This window comes from Mobula hypostoma, chromosome 5 (genome assembly GCF_963921235.1).
Source record: "Mobula hypostoma chromosome 5, sMobHyp1.1, whole genome shotgun sequence".
Taxonomy (NCBI): domain Eukaryota; kingdom Metazoa; phylum Chordata; class Chondrichthyes; order Myliobatiformes; family Myliobatidae; genus Mobula; species Mobula hypostoma.
This window is the reverse complement of record NC_086101.1, coordinates 136935438-136952601: the sequence shown is the minus strand read 5'-3', so window position 1 is coordinate 136952601 and position 17164 is coordinate 136935438. Positions and strand designations below refer to the sequence as shown.

The 17164-nt window shown below is 42.7% G+C and overlaps 1 protein-coding gene across 1 annotated transcript in view; it reads left to right on the top strand.

The window, feature by feature from the left end:
• musk (muscle, skeletal, receptor tyrosine kinase) overlaps window positions 1-17164 on the top strand; it is a 208747-nt gene that overhangs the window by 12734 nt on the left and 178849 nt on the right. The window contains exon 2 of the mRNA XM_063048989.1: window positions 9486-9629. Coding sequence (XP_062905059.1) covers window positions 9545-9629 — 85 coding nt within the window. The 5' untranslated portion in view covers window positions 9486-9544. The remainder of the gene's footprint in view (window positions 1-9485; window positions 9630-17164) is intronic.

Genomic DNA, 17164 nt, shown 5'->3' with positions numbered 1-17164 from the left:
GAAGGCCAATATGCCTAAAGCTCTCTTTACAATCCTATCAACATGTGATGCTACTGTCAAGGAATTATGGATCTGTATTCCCAAGTCCCTCTGTTCTACTGCACTTTTCAGAGCCCGACTGCTTACAGTGTAAGTCCTTCTCTGGTTTATCCTCCCAAAGTACAATACCACACACTTGTCTAAATTAAATTCCATCTGCCATTTTTCAGCCCATTTTTTCCACTGGTCCAAATCCCATTGTAAGCCAAGATCCCCTACCTCGCTGTCCATTACACACCCAAACTTGGTGTCATCCACAAATTTGCTGATCCAGTTTACCATAGTATCATCCAGATTGTTAATATAGATGACAAACAACAACAGACCCAGCACCAGTCCCTGTGGCACACACCTAGTCACAGGCCTCCAGTCAGAGAGGCAGCCCTCTACAATCATTCTCTAGATTCCCTTGTAAAGCCAATCCCAAATCCAATTCACAACCTCATCCTGAATGCCAAGTGACTGAACCTTCTTGACTAGCCTCCCATGTGGGACCTTTTCAAAGGCCTTGTTAAAGGCCATGTGGACAACACCTTCTGCCACGTCTTTATCAACTTACCTGGTAACTTGCTCAAAAAAAACCTCTCGAAGATTGGTTAGACATGACCTAGTATACACAAAGTCATGTTGAAGATCCCTAATTAGTCCCCCTGTATCCAAATACTTATATATCTGTTCCCTTGAAATATTTTCCAACAATTTACCCACTATTGATATCAGGCTCACCAGCCTATAACTTGCCAGCTTACTCTTTGAGCCCTTCTTAAGCAATGGAACTTTAGCCATCCTCCAATGTTCTGGCACCTCATCTGTGGCCAAGGACATTTTCAATACCTCTGCTAGGCCCCTGCAATTTCTGCACTACCCTCCCAGAAGGTCCAAGGGGACAGACACCTTGTCAGGCCCTAGGGATTTATCCATGCTAATGTGCTTCAAGACAGAAAGCACCTCCTCTTCTGTAGTCATGAAGAGATCCATAATCTCACGGTTATTTAAAGTTCAAAGTAAATTTATTATCAAAGTACACTACATATACAATATGTTACCATATACAACACTGAGATCCATTTTCTTGCGAGCCTTAGACCCTGTGTCTGTCTCCTGAGCAAATACAGATGCAGAAAAAGTCTGTTTAAGATCACCCCCAAATATTTCAGCTTCATGCATAGATAACCACACTGATGCTCAAGAGAACCAATTTTGTCACTTGTTATCCTTTTGCTTTAAGTATATCTGTAGAAACCCTTGGGATTCTCCTTCATCCTGAGCAAACTCATGCCTCCTTTTAGGCCTCCTGATTATCTGAGTCTATTTGTTTTTTCCAGGGACAGATAGGAATAAGAGAGAACTTCATATTAGAACTCTGTTGCAAGACAGATTATAAAATTGTTCCTTATTTGTTTCCAATCCATATGTGAATGAGTTAATGGCAAATTCCTTGTGAATGCTTAAGTGAGAAGAGTATCTCAGTTTCTCTTGCTCTAAAGTTATAATGGAGAGACATTAATTTGACATCAGTCATACTCTAATGATATAAAATGAGTTTAATTGTGCAATGCCGCATTTCTGCTGGTGGCTTTTGGTTTCAGTACCAGTTATATTTCAGAGGATTACCAAACCAACATGAAACAAAGAGCTTGTTTTATGCATGCCAGCAACATGCGAAAGGTCTCACAGTTAAGTATCTATAAAAGTGGCTTGCTATTCTCCAACAAAGCAGGCACTGAAAACCAGTAATGGCATTGAAACTTAAAATTATCCTCTCCACCCAAGAATACCCTGCAACCAGTAGCAACCAGGCTTTCACGTTGCCAAGATCTGGAACCCCTCATCTAATGTTCTTCACCTCTTTATTCCTTTCTTCTAAACCATTCTTTACGGTCTATCACTTTGAGCAAGGGTGAATTCTATCTATTATTAGAATCTGTCTTGTTAATTAACATAAGGTTTAGCCTGGTAACATGGTTTAACAGGCTGAAGCAATTTGGAGTCAATCCTACGATAACATACACTTATATAGCTTTATGTATATGTTATTGTAGGATTTACTCCAGATTGTAAATAGAAAAAACACAGAGGCTCTGTTTGCGCACATTGTTTCAGAAGATTGGCTTAGCAACCAAGTGCAACCTGCAATTACTCACCACGAGCTTTACATGAAATAATATAAAATGGGGCATGAGTGACAAATGTGTTGTCTTCTATGGCACTTGAGATTTTCCTGAAGACATACACTCAACATTTCAGGAACAGCTTCTTCCCCTCCGCCATCAGTTTGTTGAATGGACAATGAACTCATTAACATTGCCTCACTATTTTTTTCCTCTTTATGATCTTCTTAATTAATTTAATGTATATATATATCAATATTTATATAATAGACTTATTACAATATACTTATTGGAGCTTATAGTTTTTATTATTATGTATTACAATGTACTGATGCTGTAAAACAACAAATTTCATGATATATGCCAGTGATATTCAGGGAGGGAGGAGAAGATGGCGACGCGACGCAACTCGCAGTGGCCACTCCGGTGGTGATGTCTGTTATTTGTCAAGTAGGGTGCCGTGCACAATCCTGATTTGATGGAGACGGACGTGAGAGAACGGAGGAACATCTGGTGAAAATTCTGAAATACCTACTTCGCTGCTGCTGCTACTGTGTGATCCAGAATCTCCGGAGGGGAAGGCCCTGAGTCCTCGGCTTTGCTTGTTGCTTGGTGGCTGGGGTGGGGTCAAAGTGCTCGGCAGAGGATGGTGCTCAGAGAGGCTGTGTCAGAAGCTCGGAAGCTTGAAGTTTTCGGACAGACTCAGAGTCTGCTGCGGTCGGGTGCTTCCAATGGTGCTGCATCGGCAAGTTTGCAGCATTTGGAGGTTCATGGCAGGGAGAGTTTCTCCCTTCTACCGTCTGCGTGAGATGATGAGGCTATCGGGACTTTGAGACTTTTTTTTACCGTGCCCATGGTCTGCTCTTTATCAAATTATGGTATTGCTTTGCACTGTTGTAACTATATGTTATAATTATGTGGTTCTGTCAGTTTTAGTCTTGGTTTGTACTGTATTTTTTGTGATATCATTCTAGAGGAACATTGTATCATTTTTTAATGCATACACTTCTAAATGACAATAAACAAGGACTGAGTGTCTTCATAATCTAATATTAAACCCGATTCTGAATTCTGTAGAGCCAAGGTCATGGGAACCATTGCTTTATGGTGAGTGTGCCAGGTTTAAAAAATGTGTGGGGCTTGTTGGGATATTTGACAGAGCTTGAGATCATTGGGTAATTGGGCACTCGGCAAGAGCCAATAAAAAGAAAGCAGGTTTAAGAGGAGCAGCCATTGTGGGAGTGGCTGTATTGTAACTGGATGGAGTTAGAGTGGGTAACTAAGGTTTTAGCTTAAGAGCTTCAGCGAGAGAGGTGGAGGCTAGATTGAAGTTTCTGTCAGGTTTTTCTTCCTTTATTCATTCATAGCTAGGGTAGAGCGAGTGGATCCTGGGGAAGTGGTGTGCTCATCTTGCAAGATCTGGGAGAATTCCAATCTCTGATTGCTCCAACTATGAGAAGTGCATCTGGGTGTATCCTTACAGAGTGTGTTAGGGAAGTAGAGTTGGAGCTGGATGACCAACGGATCATTTGGGAGAATGCAGATAGGACCTATGGGAGGCAGACTCATTGATAGCTGGGTGTCTGTTAGGAGAGGGAAAGGGAATATGCTGATAGTACAGAGTAACCCTGTGGCTGCTCCCCTCAATAACATTCGTACTGTTTGGATAGAGTTGCATGTGGGAATGACCTACCGGGGGAAGCCACTGTGAACAGGTTCCTGGCACTGAGTCTGGCTCTATGGCTCAGAAGGAAGGAGGGGTGAAGAGGAGTGCAGTGGAGATAGGGAATTCAATAGTTGGTATTGTATAGACCTCTCCCCACTATAGCAACAGAGACACTGAGGAGCAGATCAGGAGGTGCAAAAATAACAGGGTTGTTGTCATGGATAAGTTCAACTTCCCCAATTTTGATTAGTACCTCCTTAGTGCAAAAAATTTAGATTCGACCAGGAAGATTCCTGATACAATACGTAGACAGTCCAGGCCAACTGGAGGGGAGCTGTAAGAGATCTGGTATTAAGCAATGAACCTGGTCAGGTGACAGATCTGTTGGTGGGTGAGCATTTCAGAGACAGTGAATACAACTCCCAGATCTTACCATAGCCTTGGACAAGGACAACATCAGATGGTATGGAAAAGTATTTAATTTGAGGAGGGTAAATTATGACACTATTAGGTAGGAACTTGGGACAATAAATTGGGAACAGATATACACAGAAAAATTCACAACAGAAATGTGGAGGTTGCTTAGAGAGCACTTGCATGGGACTCTGTACAGGTGTGTCCCATTGAGGTAGGGAAAGGATGGTAGGCTGAGATAACCTTGTTTACAAGCAACGTGGAAAGTTTAGTCCAGAAGAAACAAGAAGCATGCTTAAGGTTCAGGAAATAAGGATCTGGAGACTTAAATAACTAAGCCAGGAATGGACGTAGGAGAGCCAGAAGAGGACATGAGAAGACCTTGGTGAGTAGGATTACGGAAAATCCCAAGGCATTTGACACATAGGTGAAGAACAGGAGGATGACTAGAGTGAGGGTAGGACTAATCAGGAACAAAAGAGGAAAAGGGCCTGGAGTCAGTGGATATAGGGGAGGTCCTTAATGAATACTTTCCTTCAGTATTAATCAGTAAAAGGGACCTTGATGAATGTGAGATCAGCATAGAACAGATTAATGTGATGGATCATGTCAAAGAGGATAGGCTGGAACTTTTGCAAAACATTAGGATACAGTACTTAGATCACTGGGGCTGGATGAGACATGAGACATGCCTCAGAGAGTTATGGATGCCTGGAGTGTACTGCCTGGTATGGTGATAGGGGCAAATACATTGGAGACTTTTAAGAAATAGGCACATGGATATAAGGAACATTGAGGGATATGGACATGGTGTGAGTAGAAGGGATTTTTGTTTGGGCATTTTTGATTTGGTTTTTAGCTGGTTGGGCACAACATGGTGGGATGAATGGCCTGTTCCTGTGTGGTACTGTTCTATGTTCTACGTTCTATATTATTATAGAAAGTGAGAGAAGAGACTGTTGCAACTTTGGTGAAGATCTTTGCATCCCCCACAGGCCACTGGAACAGTACAAGAAGATAGGAGGGTGGCAAATTTTATTCCTTTGTTCAAGAAAGTTAATAGAAATAACCCTGATAATTATAGAACATGAGTCTTATATCAGTAGAGGAAGATTCTTAGAGTCAGGATTTACAAGCGTTTGGAGAAGCATAATCTGATTGGAGATCGTCAACGTGGCTTTGTGTGGGGCAGGTTGTGCCTCACGAGCATGATGGCATTTGTCGAGGAAGTGACAAAACAAATTGATGAAGGTAGTGCAGAGGATGTGGTGTATGTAGATTTTGGTAAGGTGTTTGACAAGGTTTCCCTTGGTAGGCTCAATCAGAAAGGCAGGAGCCTTGTCCATAGAGGGCAGAGGGAAGTAGATGGAGCATAATCTGCCTGGAGGTTGGTGGGCAGTGGTGTTCCACAGGCAGCTGTTCTGGGACCCCTGCTCTTTACAATTTTTATAAATTACTTGGATGAGAAAGTGGAATAGTGGGTTAGTAAGTTTGCAGATGAGACCAAGGTTGGTGGTGCGGTTGATAGCGTATTAGATTGATCCTGGAGTAGGTTAAATGTTGGGACAACATCGTTGGGTGAAAGGCCTGTGCTGTGGTGTACTGTTCTATGTTCTATGTGTCTATCACAAAGAGCATCAGGACATCCCATAAAATATAGAAAATCAAAGATTATAGATACTGGAAATCTGAATTAAAACAGAACATGCTGAAAACCTCATTAGGTTAAGCAGCACTTGGAATAGAATTAACGATATGCTAGCTCCATTTTAGATGCTGCCTAACTTGCAGAGTGTTTCCAGCATGTTCTGTCTTTAGCCTGCTTTAAGGTTTGATTCATTCTAGTTAATTTATTTAATGGTTTGTTAACCATTCAGCAGAACAGTTTGATGAGGAAACTTCAACCTCAGATCTAATTTCTCTTTTCACAGCCATTGCTGAGTACTCCCTGAATTTTCCATTTTTATTAATAAACTAGCATTGTTAATTTCAATCGTGAAGAAAGAAGGTGATCAAAAGTCATTAGATTAGCATGTGGCACATAGATTAGAAGTGTAATAGCTTATGTTGAAATGGGACACAAACAAGGAATAAATGCTGATTTTCATACCTTCATTTTATTCAGGACTTGAGAGACAAGGAAGCATTGATGTCTATGTTCTCTTATTTATGCAATCTAAGTATGACTCCAGAAATCAAATGCACCATTTAAAGTCAACCTGTGCAATTGACAGCATTCTTGCACCTTTTAAAAGGGAGGTGAACGACCAGTGCAACAATTACTGGAATTCAGAGTACAGTTTGTGGAGTTTCACACAAACATAGACATGGAGCAGGCATCCTGCTTCACAAACTCAGCCCTCAGCATCTCGGTACAGATCTGCAGAAGACTCCAGCAGGAAAATACCAAGAGCAATGAAAGGAGGTGACTGATAGGTAAATACCCAAAATCATTCCCCTAAGTAAGAAGAAGTTTAATAACCTGCTACATCTAGTTTAGAGATACAGCAATGAATGCCCCCTGACCCCTCTGTAGCCCCCAGTGTATCCAATCTATAAACCAATTATTCACAAACACAACTCAGACCTTAAGATTGGTAACACACACTACCACAGAGACAATGGTGAGTGGAAGCTTGAAAATAACTGAGCATCAATTGTTATCGGATGTTGGGAGGTCATTGAAAGATTACCGGAAAGTATTGAGGGACAATGGTCAGTTGGTACTGGAGATTATTGGGGGACAATGGTCAGTGGGGATTGGAGATTATTAAGGGACAATGGTCAGTGGGGACTGGAGATTATTGAGTGACAATGGTCACTGGGGACTGGAGATTATTGAGGGACAATGGTCAGTGGGGACTGGAGATTATTGAGGGACAATAGTCAGTGGGGACGAGAATATTGGTGGACAATGGTCAGTGGGGACTGGAGATTATTGAATGACAATGGTCAGTGGGGACTAGAGATTATTGAGGGACAATGGTCAGTGGGTTCTGGAGATTATTAAGGGACAATAGTCAGTGGGGACTGGAGAATATTGGTGGACAATGGTCAGTGGGGACTGGAGATTATTGAATGACAATGGTCAGTGGGGACTAGAGATTATTGAGGGACAATGGTCAGTGGGTTCTGGAGATTATTAAGGGACAATAGTCAGTGGGGACTGGAGATTATTGAGGGACAATGGACAGTGGAGGTTTGAAGATTAATTAGCACAGGAGTATTCTCATTTTCAGTTCTTTTCCTACCCCACCAGTTCTCATTCCAGTGTTTCTTCTGCTTTACAAGCACACTCATATTTCAAACATGCTGCTCTCACGTGTTCCATCCCATGTCGGTATCCTTGCACTTTTCTCAAAGAAGCAATACTACCTTGGTAGCAGGGCTATCCCATTCAGTGAGTTCATTTCATGCCACCTGGCACTTGCACCCATTGGTTCTGGGAAAGTATCTTGTCCTTGCATGGCAGCTAACATAGATCTGCTGTAACCCCGTGGAGATGGAGATGCCAGTGGACGAGTTCACATACCTGCCCCATCCCAGAGATGTCAGATGAGGTCTCCTGTGGGGCAGTCTGAAAGCCAGCGTGATACACCCAGGAGCATGGGGTGGTGATGGTCCAAGGAATCAATGTTGGAAAGTGAATGTTCAAGCTGGTGGGAATGGCAGTACACCAAACCATATTATGCTGAAGAGGTTAGACCAGGGGTTTCCGACTGGGGGTCCACGGACCCCTCAGTTAGTGGTGAGGGTCCATGGCATAATAAAGGTTGGTAACATCTGGGTTAGACCATTCTTTGGTGTCATCAGCCTAGGTTGGCTGGACTGTGACTTGATCCCCCACTTTCTAAGTGAGAAGTAAAAATGCTGCCTTTGGTAACTTTTCGAGGTACCTCGCTCATTGTAAAACACTTAGTGCTGTGAGAAGCAATACAGAATAAAACCTTTGTGCTTCAACTGTTGACTTTCCCTTTTAAGAGTAGTTGCATTCGCAACTAAACATGCTGCCACTCATTTATTGTCGCCTGGTTTGTTTATAAACAGATTCCACCCCCCCCCCGTCCCCCACCGCTTCCTCCATTAACCACTTGACCTTTCACCTCTTCCCACCTGATTATTCCTCCCCCTTGGGTCCTCTCCTTCTTCCCTTTTCCCCATGGTTCAATCCCCTCTGCCATCAGATTCCTTCCTCTCCAACCCTTGACCTTTCCCATTCACCTGTCTTCACCTGGCTCTTTCTAGCTATCCTCTTTCCCCTCCCCCCACCTTTTTATTCTAGTGTCGTCTCCGTTCCTTCTCAGTCCTGAAGAAGGGTCTCGGCCCGAAACGTCGACTGTCTACTCATTTCCATAGATGCTGCCAGGCCTGCTGAGTCCCTCCAGAACTTTGTGTGTGTTGCTTTGTGTATATCTATTCTGATTCACCACATCACCATCTGCATCCAGAGGGATTGCAGATGTTGAGTTAACCGATGAGGGACATGATCTTTCACAGCCTTGTTAAAAGAAATATCCCCAACACCATCAGCTCATTCTAAGTGGGATAGATTAATGGCCATTGCATTTTGACAACTTAAACCTTTGACCTCCAGTCAATAAATAGCACAGAAACACAAACATGTCAGTCAGTAATTGCAGAAGAACTCCATTTAGATTTTTAGGTCAATGGTTTAACACATCAATATATAGTTTGCAATGTAATGAGGCGCACCATTGACTCACACTCAAACGTGTAATGAAACAACGTTAATCACTCTTAGCAAGGATGATAATGCAACATTCCCAATCCAAAATAAATCTACACTCACCATCAATCAGGAAACAGGTGGAAGTCCACACAAAGGCTACTGGATTCAGTGTAAGAAGATATTTCAAGAGAGGTCAATGGAGTAATGGCCAAATCTAATTAAAGCGGCCCAAATTGATTTGAACCATGATATTGCTAGCTGAAAATTGGAGGCTTGTTATATCTGACAGTTGATTTAATATGATGGAGAAGTTAGCAAAAGCCTATTGTTGGGATTAATCCATGGCTGCCTAAAAGAGAGATTCACTTACTCTTGATACAGGAGGCAGTAAGCTTACATGCCAGCAGATAGCTGGATAGGATAAGGACCATCTGCTCACGTCCATCACTTCTCAGCCCCAGTCTTTTGAAATTTCCTATTTATACTTTGATCAGCATGGGCCTCTTTACGGGTCTGTCAGTGAGTCCTGAGAAGCTAACTTTTTAAAACTCTGATTTGAACACAGGATACAAGGGTGTATCAGCCTGTTGGGCAGAAAAAAATCACTTCTGATCGGCGCTCATCATGAACTTTACCCCAGCCGACATTCCACTCCTGATGGTCTTCCTTATGATAGCCGGGGACTCAGCTGACAGGAACCTTCCCAAAGGTTTGCTTCAGTCACTGAATTGTTTAATTTAAATTAAGTGATTGCTTTGTATTTGGTGGAGATTTCTGTGTACAGTTTCTCAACAACCTTTTGAACTACAGGTTTATGAGTTAATTTATCTGTAACAAACTTGATTTATTTGAAACAAGATGCAATGGTTGGTTAAAATAGCACAAGGCCAGGGAAAAGTGGGACACTCTGTGGCTCATTACAATATGTCTATTGCTTCAGGTCTCCTCTGATAAATGTTCTTTGATTATTTATTACCAAAGTTTATCAGTGTGGAATATTGTGTTAATTATATATTAAATAGAGAATGCCATAGTTTGTTAATTAACTAAAACAAATCATATTTGGTTTGATTGATCTTGAATTGCCATTCGATCTGTAGCAGGAGTAATGGGCTGGGAAGTTTGCTGATTACAACAGCTTGTCCTGTGTTTTTGATTTCGAATGACCATTAAGTGAACCCCTCTCTTTAAGATGGTATTGGTGAGCAAAACAAAGAATATAACTGAATACTTTAATAATAACATGCTTTCGGGTAAAATTTACGGTAAATCATCACCAGAAACAATGGAGAGGTAGGCAGAGGCAAGGAAGAGTTGAGGGTTGAACAGGCAAAGGTGAGGTGAAGTCGAGGCAGGGCAACGTTGAGGCGAGGAGAAGTCAAGATCCGTCCACCTAAACCGAGGAAAGGCCCGTGTTTGATCGATCTAAGCACCAGACTGATTTGGAAAGGTTGGGTACGGGCCAAAATGTGACGGCCCAGAACGTATCAAAGCGACAGGGTCCGGGTCCTAGAACGAGGAACAATGTTTGGACAATTTAAACACCGGGTCAGATTGGAAAGGCAGGGTATCGGGACCAGAGGAGGGTCCGGCTGTGCTTGCTACTCCGAGGCATTTACTCAGCTCTGCGCTGAACTGGGGCTGAGGCTATGGCCTGCTCAGGGCTTTGTGTCTGTGGACTCACTTTAGTTCTGAATGCTACTTGCTTACTGTATTTTTCTCTCTGCACGTTGGGTGTTTGATGGTCTTTTTTTTTTATGGGCCATTTTGGGTTGCTTTGTTTTGTGGCTGCCTGTAAGGAGATGAAGCTCAAGGTCATATAAGGTATACATATTTTGAACTTTGAAGCCATAAGACTAACACGGAAAAAAGAAGTCTAGATATCCTCTGAAAGAATTGTAGGAGAGCAGAAGGGTTTGGTATTAGAGGAAGAAAGTCAAAAGGTGAATTAGGTAAAAGGAAACCCTCATCCATTCCCCCTACCCACTGGACTGAGCAACTGTTATAAGACTACCTTGCTATAGCGAGGTGGAGAGCTCCGGGCTCTGTAGTGTTCTTGACAGTCATGTGTTAAAGCTCACTGCAGACGCCTGGGTTGTTCCGAGGCAGGCAGTGTGGGGAGAGCAGGAGTGATTGGCTCCAGAGGGATAAATGGTTGCTTCAGAGAATATGGACAGAGAATGCTTAACCCTTTCCCATCACTTTGCTTCTTTCAAGAATGCCTGCAGATTGTTCCACTCCTACTAAATGGCAGCCCTTCCCTGGCCTCATTCTGATGTTTTGGGGCATGGGGCAGCCTGAGGTCCCTTCCCACTTGTGTACAGGATCTCACAAACTAGTAAACAGTATATAAACTCTCTGTAAACAACAGGAATTCTGCAGATGCTGGAAATTCAAGCAACACACATCAAAGTTGCTGGTGAACGCAGCATCCTGACGAAGGGTCTCGGCCTGAAACGTTGACTGTACCTCTTCCTAGAGATGCTGCCTGGCCTGCTGTGTTCACCAGCAACTTTGATGTGTGTTGTATAAACTCTCTGTGCCCACACTCTAGTGCAACACAAAGGGAATATAGGTGCTGTTTCTCAGATGAGATAAACCCAAGCCCCATCTGCCCCATCAGGTAGAAATGAAACCCCTGGGAATCTTTTGATAAAGAGCAGAGCAGTTCTCACTCATTCACTGCCTAAAGTTCATCTCACACCCAGCATCAGCGACCCACTCCCTGCTCAGTGCCAAGGTAGACCAGTTGACCAGCCGAGATGCAGCTGAGAACATGCATTAAAGGAGTCTGATTTTGACTGTCAGTTCATCCACACACTCTCCTCCCTGGATCCCACCCCCATTAATTCCCTGGACACTGGATAAGGTAGCATATCCAGGCAGTCAGAACAAGGGAAAAGAGAGATAGGCCACCATGTATGATGTCAGATTTCTGTGGTAAAGGAAGTTAGTGAAAAGAAACAGGGATTGTTTGGGCCATAGTTAAGACCCAATTTTAACAAAAAACTTCTGTGTTCTGTTAAGATTTACTTTGACTCTGAAGGCTTTATAACCAATATTGTAAGTCAGAGAGAAATGTTTAACACAAGCAGTGAAGACAAGTATTCTATAGATCCTTTCAGGACATCCCAACATATTAAGTGCAGTAACTTACCATGTATGAAACACAATAGCCAATTTGTATATCACAACCTCTCATGATCAGAATCAATATTAACAGATCCCTAGTAGATGAGCCGAGTTAATATTATGATCCTCTGCTCCAAATATCTCACGTTCAAATAGACCTATGCACCCTAGAAATTATAGTATTTGACCAAGGTTTGTGTCATTCTATATGTAGGGTCTTGAAAGGAAGGGTGTGTAAGTCAACAGAACTAACTTAAGATGAAATTTAGGAGTTTCTAATTCACAAGAATCTGTATTAATGTTTTCTCCTTTTATTCCTTTATTAGAAGTGTCAGTAAGCACATAGGAATTCAATCAGAATCAGAATCAGAATTAGGTTTAATATCACCAGCATATGTTGTCAAATTTGTTGTTATGCAGCAATACATGATAATTAAAACTGTAAATTACAGTAAGAAGTGTGTATTTTTTTTAAGCAACACACATCAAAGTTGCTGGTGAACGCAGCAGGCCAGGCAGCATCTGTAGGAAGAGGTGCAGTCGACGTTTCAGGCCGAGACCCTTCGTCGGCCTGAAACGTCGACTGCACCTCTTCCTACAGATGCTGCCTGGCCTGCTGCGTTCACCAGCAACTTTGATGTGTGTTGCTTGAATTTCCAGCATCTGCAGAATTCCTGTTTTTGTTTTTGTATTTTTTTAAGTTAAAAGAGAAAAAGAAAGTAGTGAGGTAGTGTTCACAGGTTCAATTTCCATTCAGAGGGGAAGAAGCTGTTCCTGAATCGTCGAGTGTGACCCTTCAGGCTCTTGTACCTCCTTCCTGATGGTAACAATGAGAAGAGGACATGTCCTGTGAGATGGGGATCTTTAATGATGGATGCCACCTATTTGAGACATTGCACCTTAAATCTGGCTGTCCTGGATGCTGGGGAGGCTGGTGCCCACGATGGAACTGACTGAGTTTACACCTTTCTGCAGCTTCTTTTGATCCTGTACGCTAGATCCCCTCCACGACAGAAGGTGATGCAGCCAGTTAGAATGCAGTCCACGGTGCATCTGTAGAAATTTGGGAGTGTCTTTGGTGACATTCTAAATCTCCTCAAACCTCCTAATGAATTATAGCCACTGTCATGCCTTCTTTGTAACTGAATCAATATGCTGGATGCAGGATATATTCTCAGAGATGTTGACACACAGTAACTTGAAGTAGCTCACCCTTCTTACTTCTGGTCCCTCTATGAGGATTGGTTTGTGTTCCCTCGTTTTACCCCTTCTGAAGTCCACAATCAGCTCTTTGGTGTTACTGACATTGAGTGCAAGGTTGCTGCTGTGACACCCTCAACCAGCTGATCTATCTCATTCCTGTACACCCTCTCATCACCACTCAAAATTCTGCCAACAATAATTGTGTCACCATCAAATTTATAGATAGCACTTGAGCTGTGCCTAGCCACACAGTCGTGGGTGTTTAGAGAGTAGAACAGTGGGCTAAGCTTGAGGTACACCGTTGTTGATTGTCAGCAAGGTGGAGATGCTAATTCCAATCCATACAGATTGCAGTCTTCCGGTGAGGAAGTTGAGGATCCAGCTGCAGAGGGAGGTACAGAGGCCTCAGGTTTTGGAGCTTTTTGATCAGAACTGTAGGAATGATTGTGTTAAACGCTGAGCTGAGGCCAATAAACAGCATCCTGACATCAGTATTAGCATTGTCCAGGTGATCCAAGGCCGCAGGAAAAGCCAATGAGATTGTATCCACTGTGAGTCTTTTGTGGCGATAGGCAAATCGCAGTGGGTCCAGTTCCTTGGTGAGACAGGAGTTGTTTCTGGCCGCTCCCAATCTCTCAAAGCACTTCATCACCATAGATGTGAGTGCTACTGGATGGGAGTTCACCCTGCTTTTTTTGGGCACTGGTATGACTGTTGCCCTTTTGAAACAGGTGGGAACTTCCACCTGTAGCAAAGAGAGATTGAAAGTGTCTTTGAACACACCTGGCAGTTGGTTGGCACTAGTTTTCAGAGCCCTGCTAGGCTGTCCATTAGGGCTTGCCACCTTGCAAGGATTCACTTGCTTGAAAGACATTCTGACATTGGACTCCAAGACAGAGGTCAACGGACGCTGCAGGGATCCTCATAGCTGTAAATTTACTCTCCCTCTCAAAGCGTGCATACAAGGCGCTGAGCTCATCTGGGAGTGAACCATCACTAACATTCATGTCAGGTTTCGCTTTGTAGGATGCAAACCCCCCTGCAGAGATGCAATTCTGGAATATTGCGGGTACTATCCTTCAGCTAGGGTGTTGAACTGAGTTCAGACTGATACCCATTTTCTTGTGCAGATCTAAAATGCAAGAACATTGAAAAAGTTGTAATCAATGCCAATGCCAAGGCTCCCTTTTCAGCCTTTTTCTGTGATTCCTTTGTGAAAGGAGAACAACATTGTAATTATTGAATTCAGAGAGTAAGATAATGTAATCTTAGATTATGTTATCATTAAAAGGAGGACATATTACAAGTCTAAGATGACTTAACAGTGAATGTCTCCTTGTCTTGATGAGGTTCATGTATGGTAGGGGTAGAGATTTCTGGGGCCCTGACAGACATTTTTAAGATCTTTGTTGGTCACAGGTAAGATGCATATTGGAATGTAGTAGAGTGGTATCCTTATTTGAGAGGGCAATGAGGAAAACACTGGTAATTACAGGCCCATGAGTCTGACGTCAGTGCTTGGGTAACTTTCTGAGGGATAGGATTAACATTTGGAAAGGCTGGAGTTAATCAAATACAGTTGGAATGGATTTGTTAGTGGGAGATCCCGTCTTATTAATCTGACTTTTTTTAACAAAGAAGTAACTAAGTGCATTAATGAGGATAGTGTGCTGGATGTAGTCTACATGGACTTTAGTAAGTCTTCGACAAAGTCTGACATGAGAAACGAGTTGAAAATGTCAGTACTCATACTATTCAGGGTGAATTGGCGCACTGAATCCAAAATGTGCTGGTGTAGTTAGTGGTGATATAGAGTTGTTTTGTGATTGTGACCAGAGGTGTACCACAGCGATTGGACTGGAATCTGTATTGTGTATAATTGCGTTAAAGATTGGAATATGATTGTAAGAGGTATGATTGGTTAATTTGTAGATGAAACTAATTCATTTTGCTGTTGTTGAGAGTGAAGAGAATTCTCACAGGGTACAGAATGATGTTGGTCTGCTGTTAACATGGCAGAGCAATGGCATTTGGAATTCAATCCAGATTAGTGTGAGAGGATGTATGATAAGAGGACAGAAAGAAGGGTTGAACATCCTATATGTTCAATATGTTTCCTATATCCTATATGTTTCTTATATGTTAGACCATTAGGGAGAATTGATAGCGTACAAAAACAGAGCAATATACAAGTCTGAAAGTCTTTGAAGGTAGTTAATGTGGTGAATAAGGTATATGGTGTTCAGGCTTTCAATAGCCAGAAAAGGGAGCCTTGGCATTGACATTGATTACAGCTTTTTGGAGGAAGGCATTTTTGATCTCTACATTTAGTGTGCAATGCTTCTTGACCTCTTTCCTAAGCATCCAGTGTGTCTTTAAGGCTACATCCAACAGATTTGATGTACTTCCGGGGCACCTTGGAGGCGATCTCATTGCAACGCAGCTAGATAGATACGATTAAATATTCCCGTTTCAGCCTGATACAGCTGAGAATCACAATTTCAAAGTCTATACAGTCAATAAAGATGTTTTAATGTAATTGAACTATCTATCATTGCCTAAAACTGATGGAAACAATGCTGATTGTGGCCATACGTCTCGTCAGACTCCCCGAAGAAAATGTGGCTGCTGATCAGGGATATAGGTGCGTTTAAGAAAATGGGGTTTCGACTCCCAATACTGATGATCTTGCTGGCAAATGTACCAACTGTAGGAAATAAAATTGAAGATCTCAAAGCTAGGGTGCTCTATCCATTAGGACATTAGGAATGCTTGCATCCTTTGTTTCAAGGAAACCCTGTTAACCCCTTCTGTACCGGGTGCAGTGAATCAGATTGCCGCGTTCACTATACACCGTCAGGATAGGACTGTAGAGTCTCACAGAAGCAGAGACTTCTCATGATCATCTCCTCTTGTGCACAAATATATCAGTGTTGTCCCAATTCTGCTCCCCAGCCCTGGAATATCTCATAATTAAATGCAGTCCATTTTAGCTGCTGTAAGAGATTTCAGCAAACATTTTGTTAGCAGTGTACATTCCACCTCAGGCCAAAGTCAAACAGGCTCTAGATGATCTGAGCAATGGGATCAACATGCACAAAACAGCACATGCTGATGCCTTCACCATCATTTTGGGTAACTTTAACCAGGCCAGCTTGAAAAAGTCATTAAATAATTACCATCAACAAATCACTTGTAGTACCAGAGGAAACAACACACTGGACTATTGTTACACCACCATCAAGAATGCCTACCGTGCGATTGCATGTCCTCACTTCGGGAAGTCTGATCACCTGGCTGTACTTCTACTCCCTGAGTATAGGCAGACACTGAAGACTGCAGCACCAGTAGTGAAGACCAAGAAGGTTTGGTCAAGGGAAGCACAGGAGCGCCTACAGGACTGCTTTGAATCGGTGGACTGGACTGTATTCAGGGATTCATCTTCGAATCTGGATGAGTATGCTACAGTTGTTCCCAACTTCATTAAAACCTGTGTGGATGAGTGTGTGACTACAAAAACTTTCTTTAGATTCTCAAATCAAAAGCCAGGAATGAAGCAGGAGGTTCGTCGGCTGCTGAGGGATAGATCTGTGGCATTTGAGTCTGGTGACCCAGATCTGTACAAGAAAACCAGGTATAACTTTCAGAGGGCTATTTCAAGAGTGAAGAAACAATTCTGAGTGAGGTTGGGGGCGACATCGGATGCACGTCAACTCTGGCAGACCTTGCAGCACATTACTTCCTGCAAAGCGATATCTAATAGCGTGATTGGCAGCGAGGCTTCACTACCAGATGAGCTCAATGCCTTCTATGCCCACTTCGAAAAGGAGAATATAACTGCAGCTGTGAAGGTCCCTGCTGCACCCGATGACCCTGTGATCTCCGTCTCGGAGGCCAATGTCAGGTTGT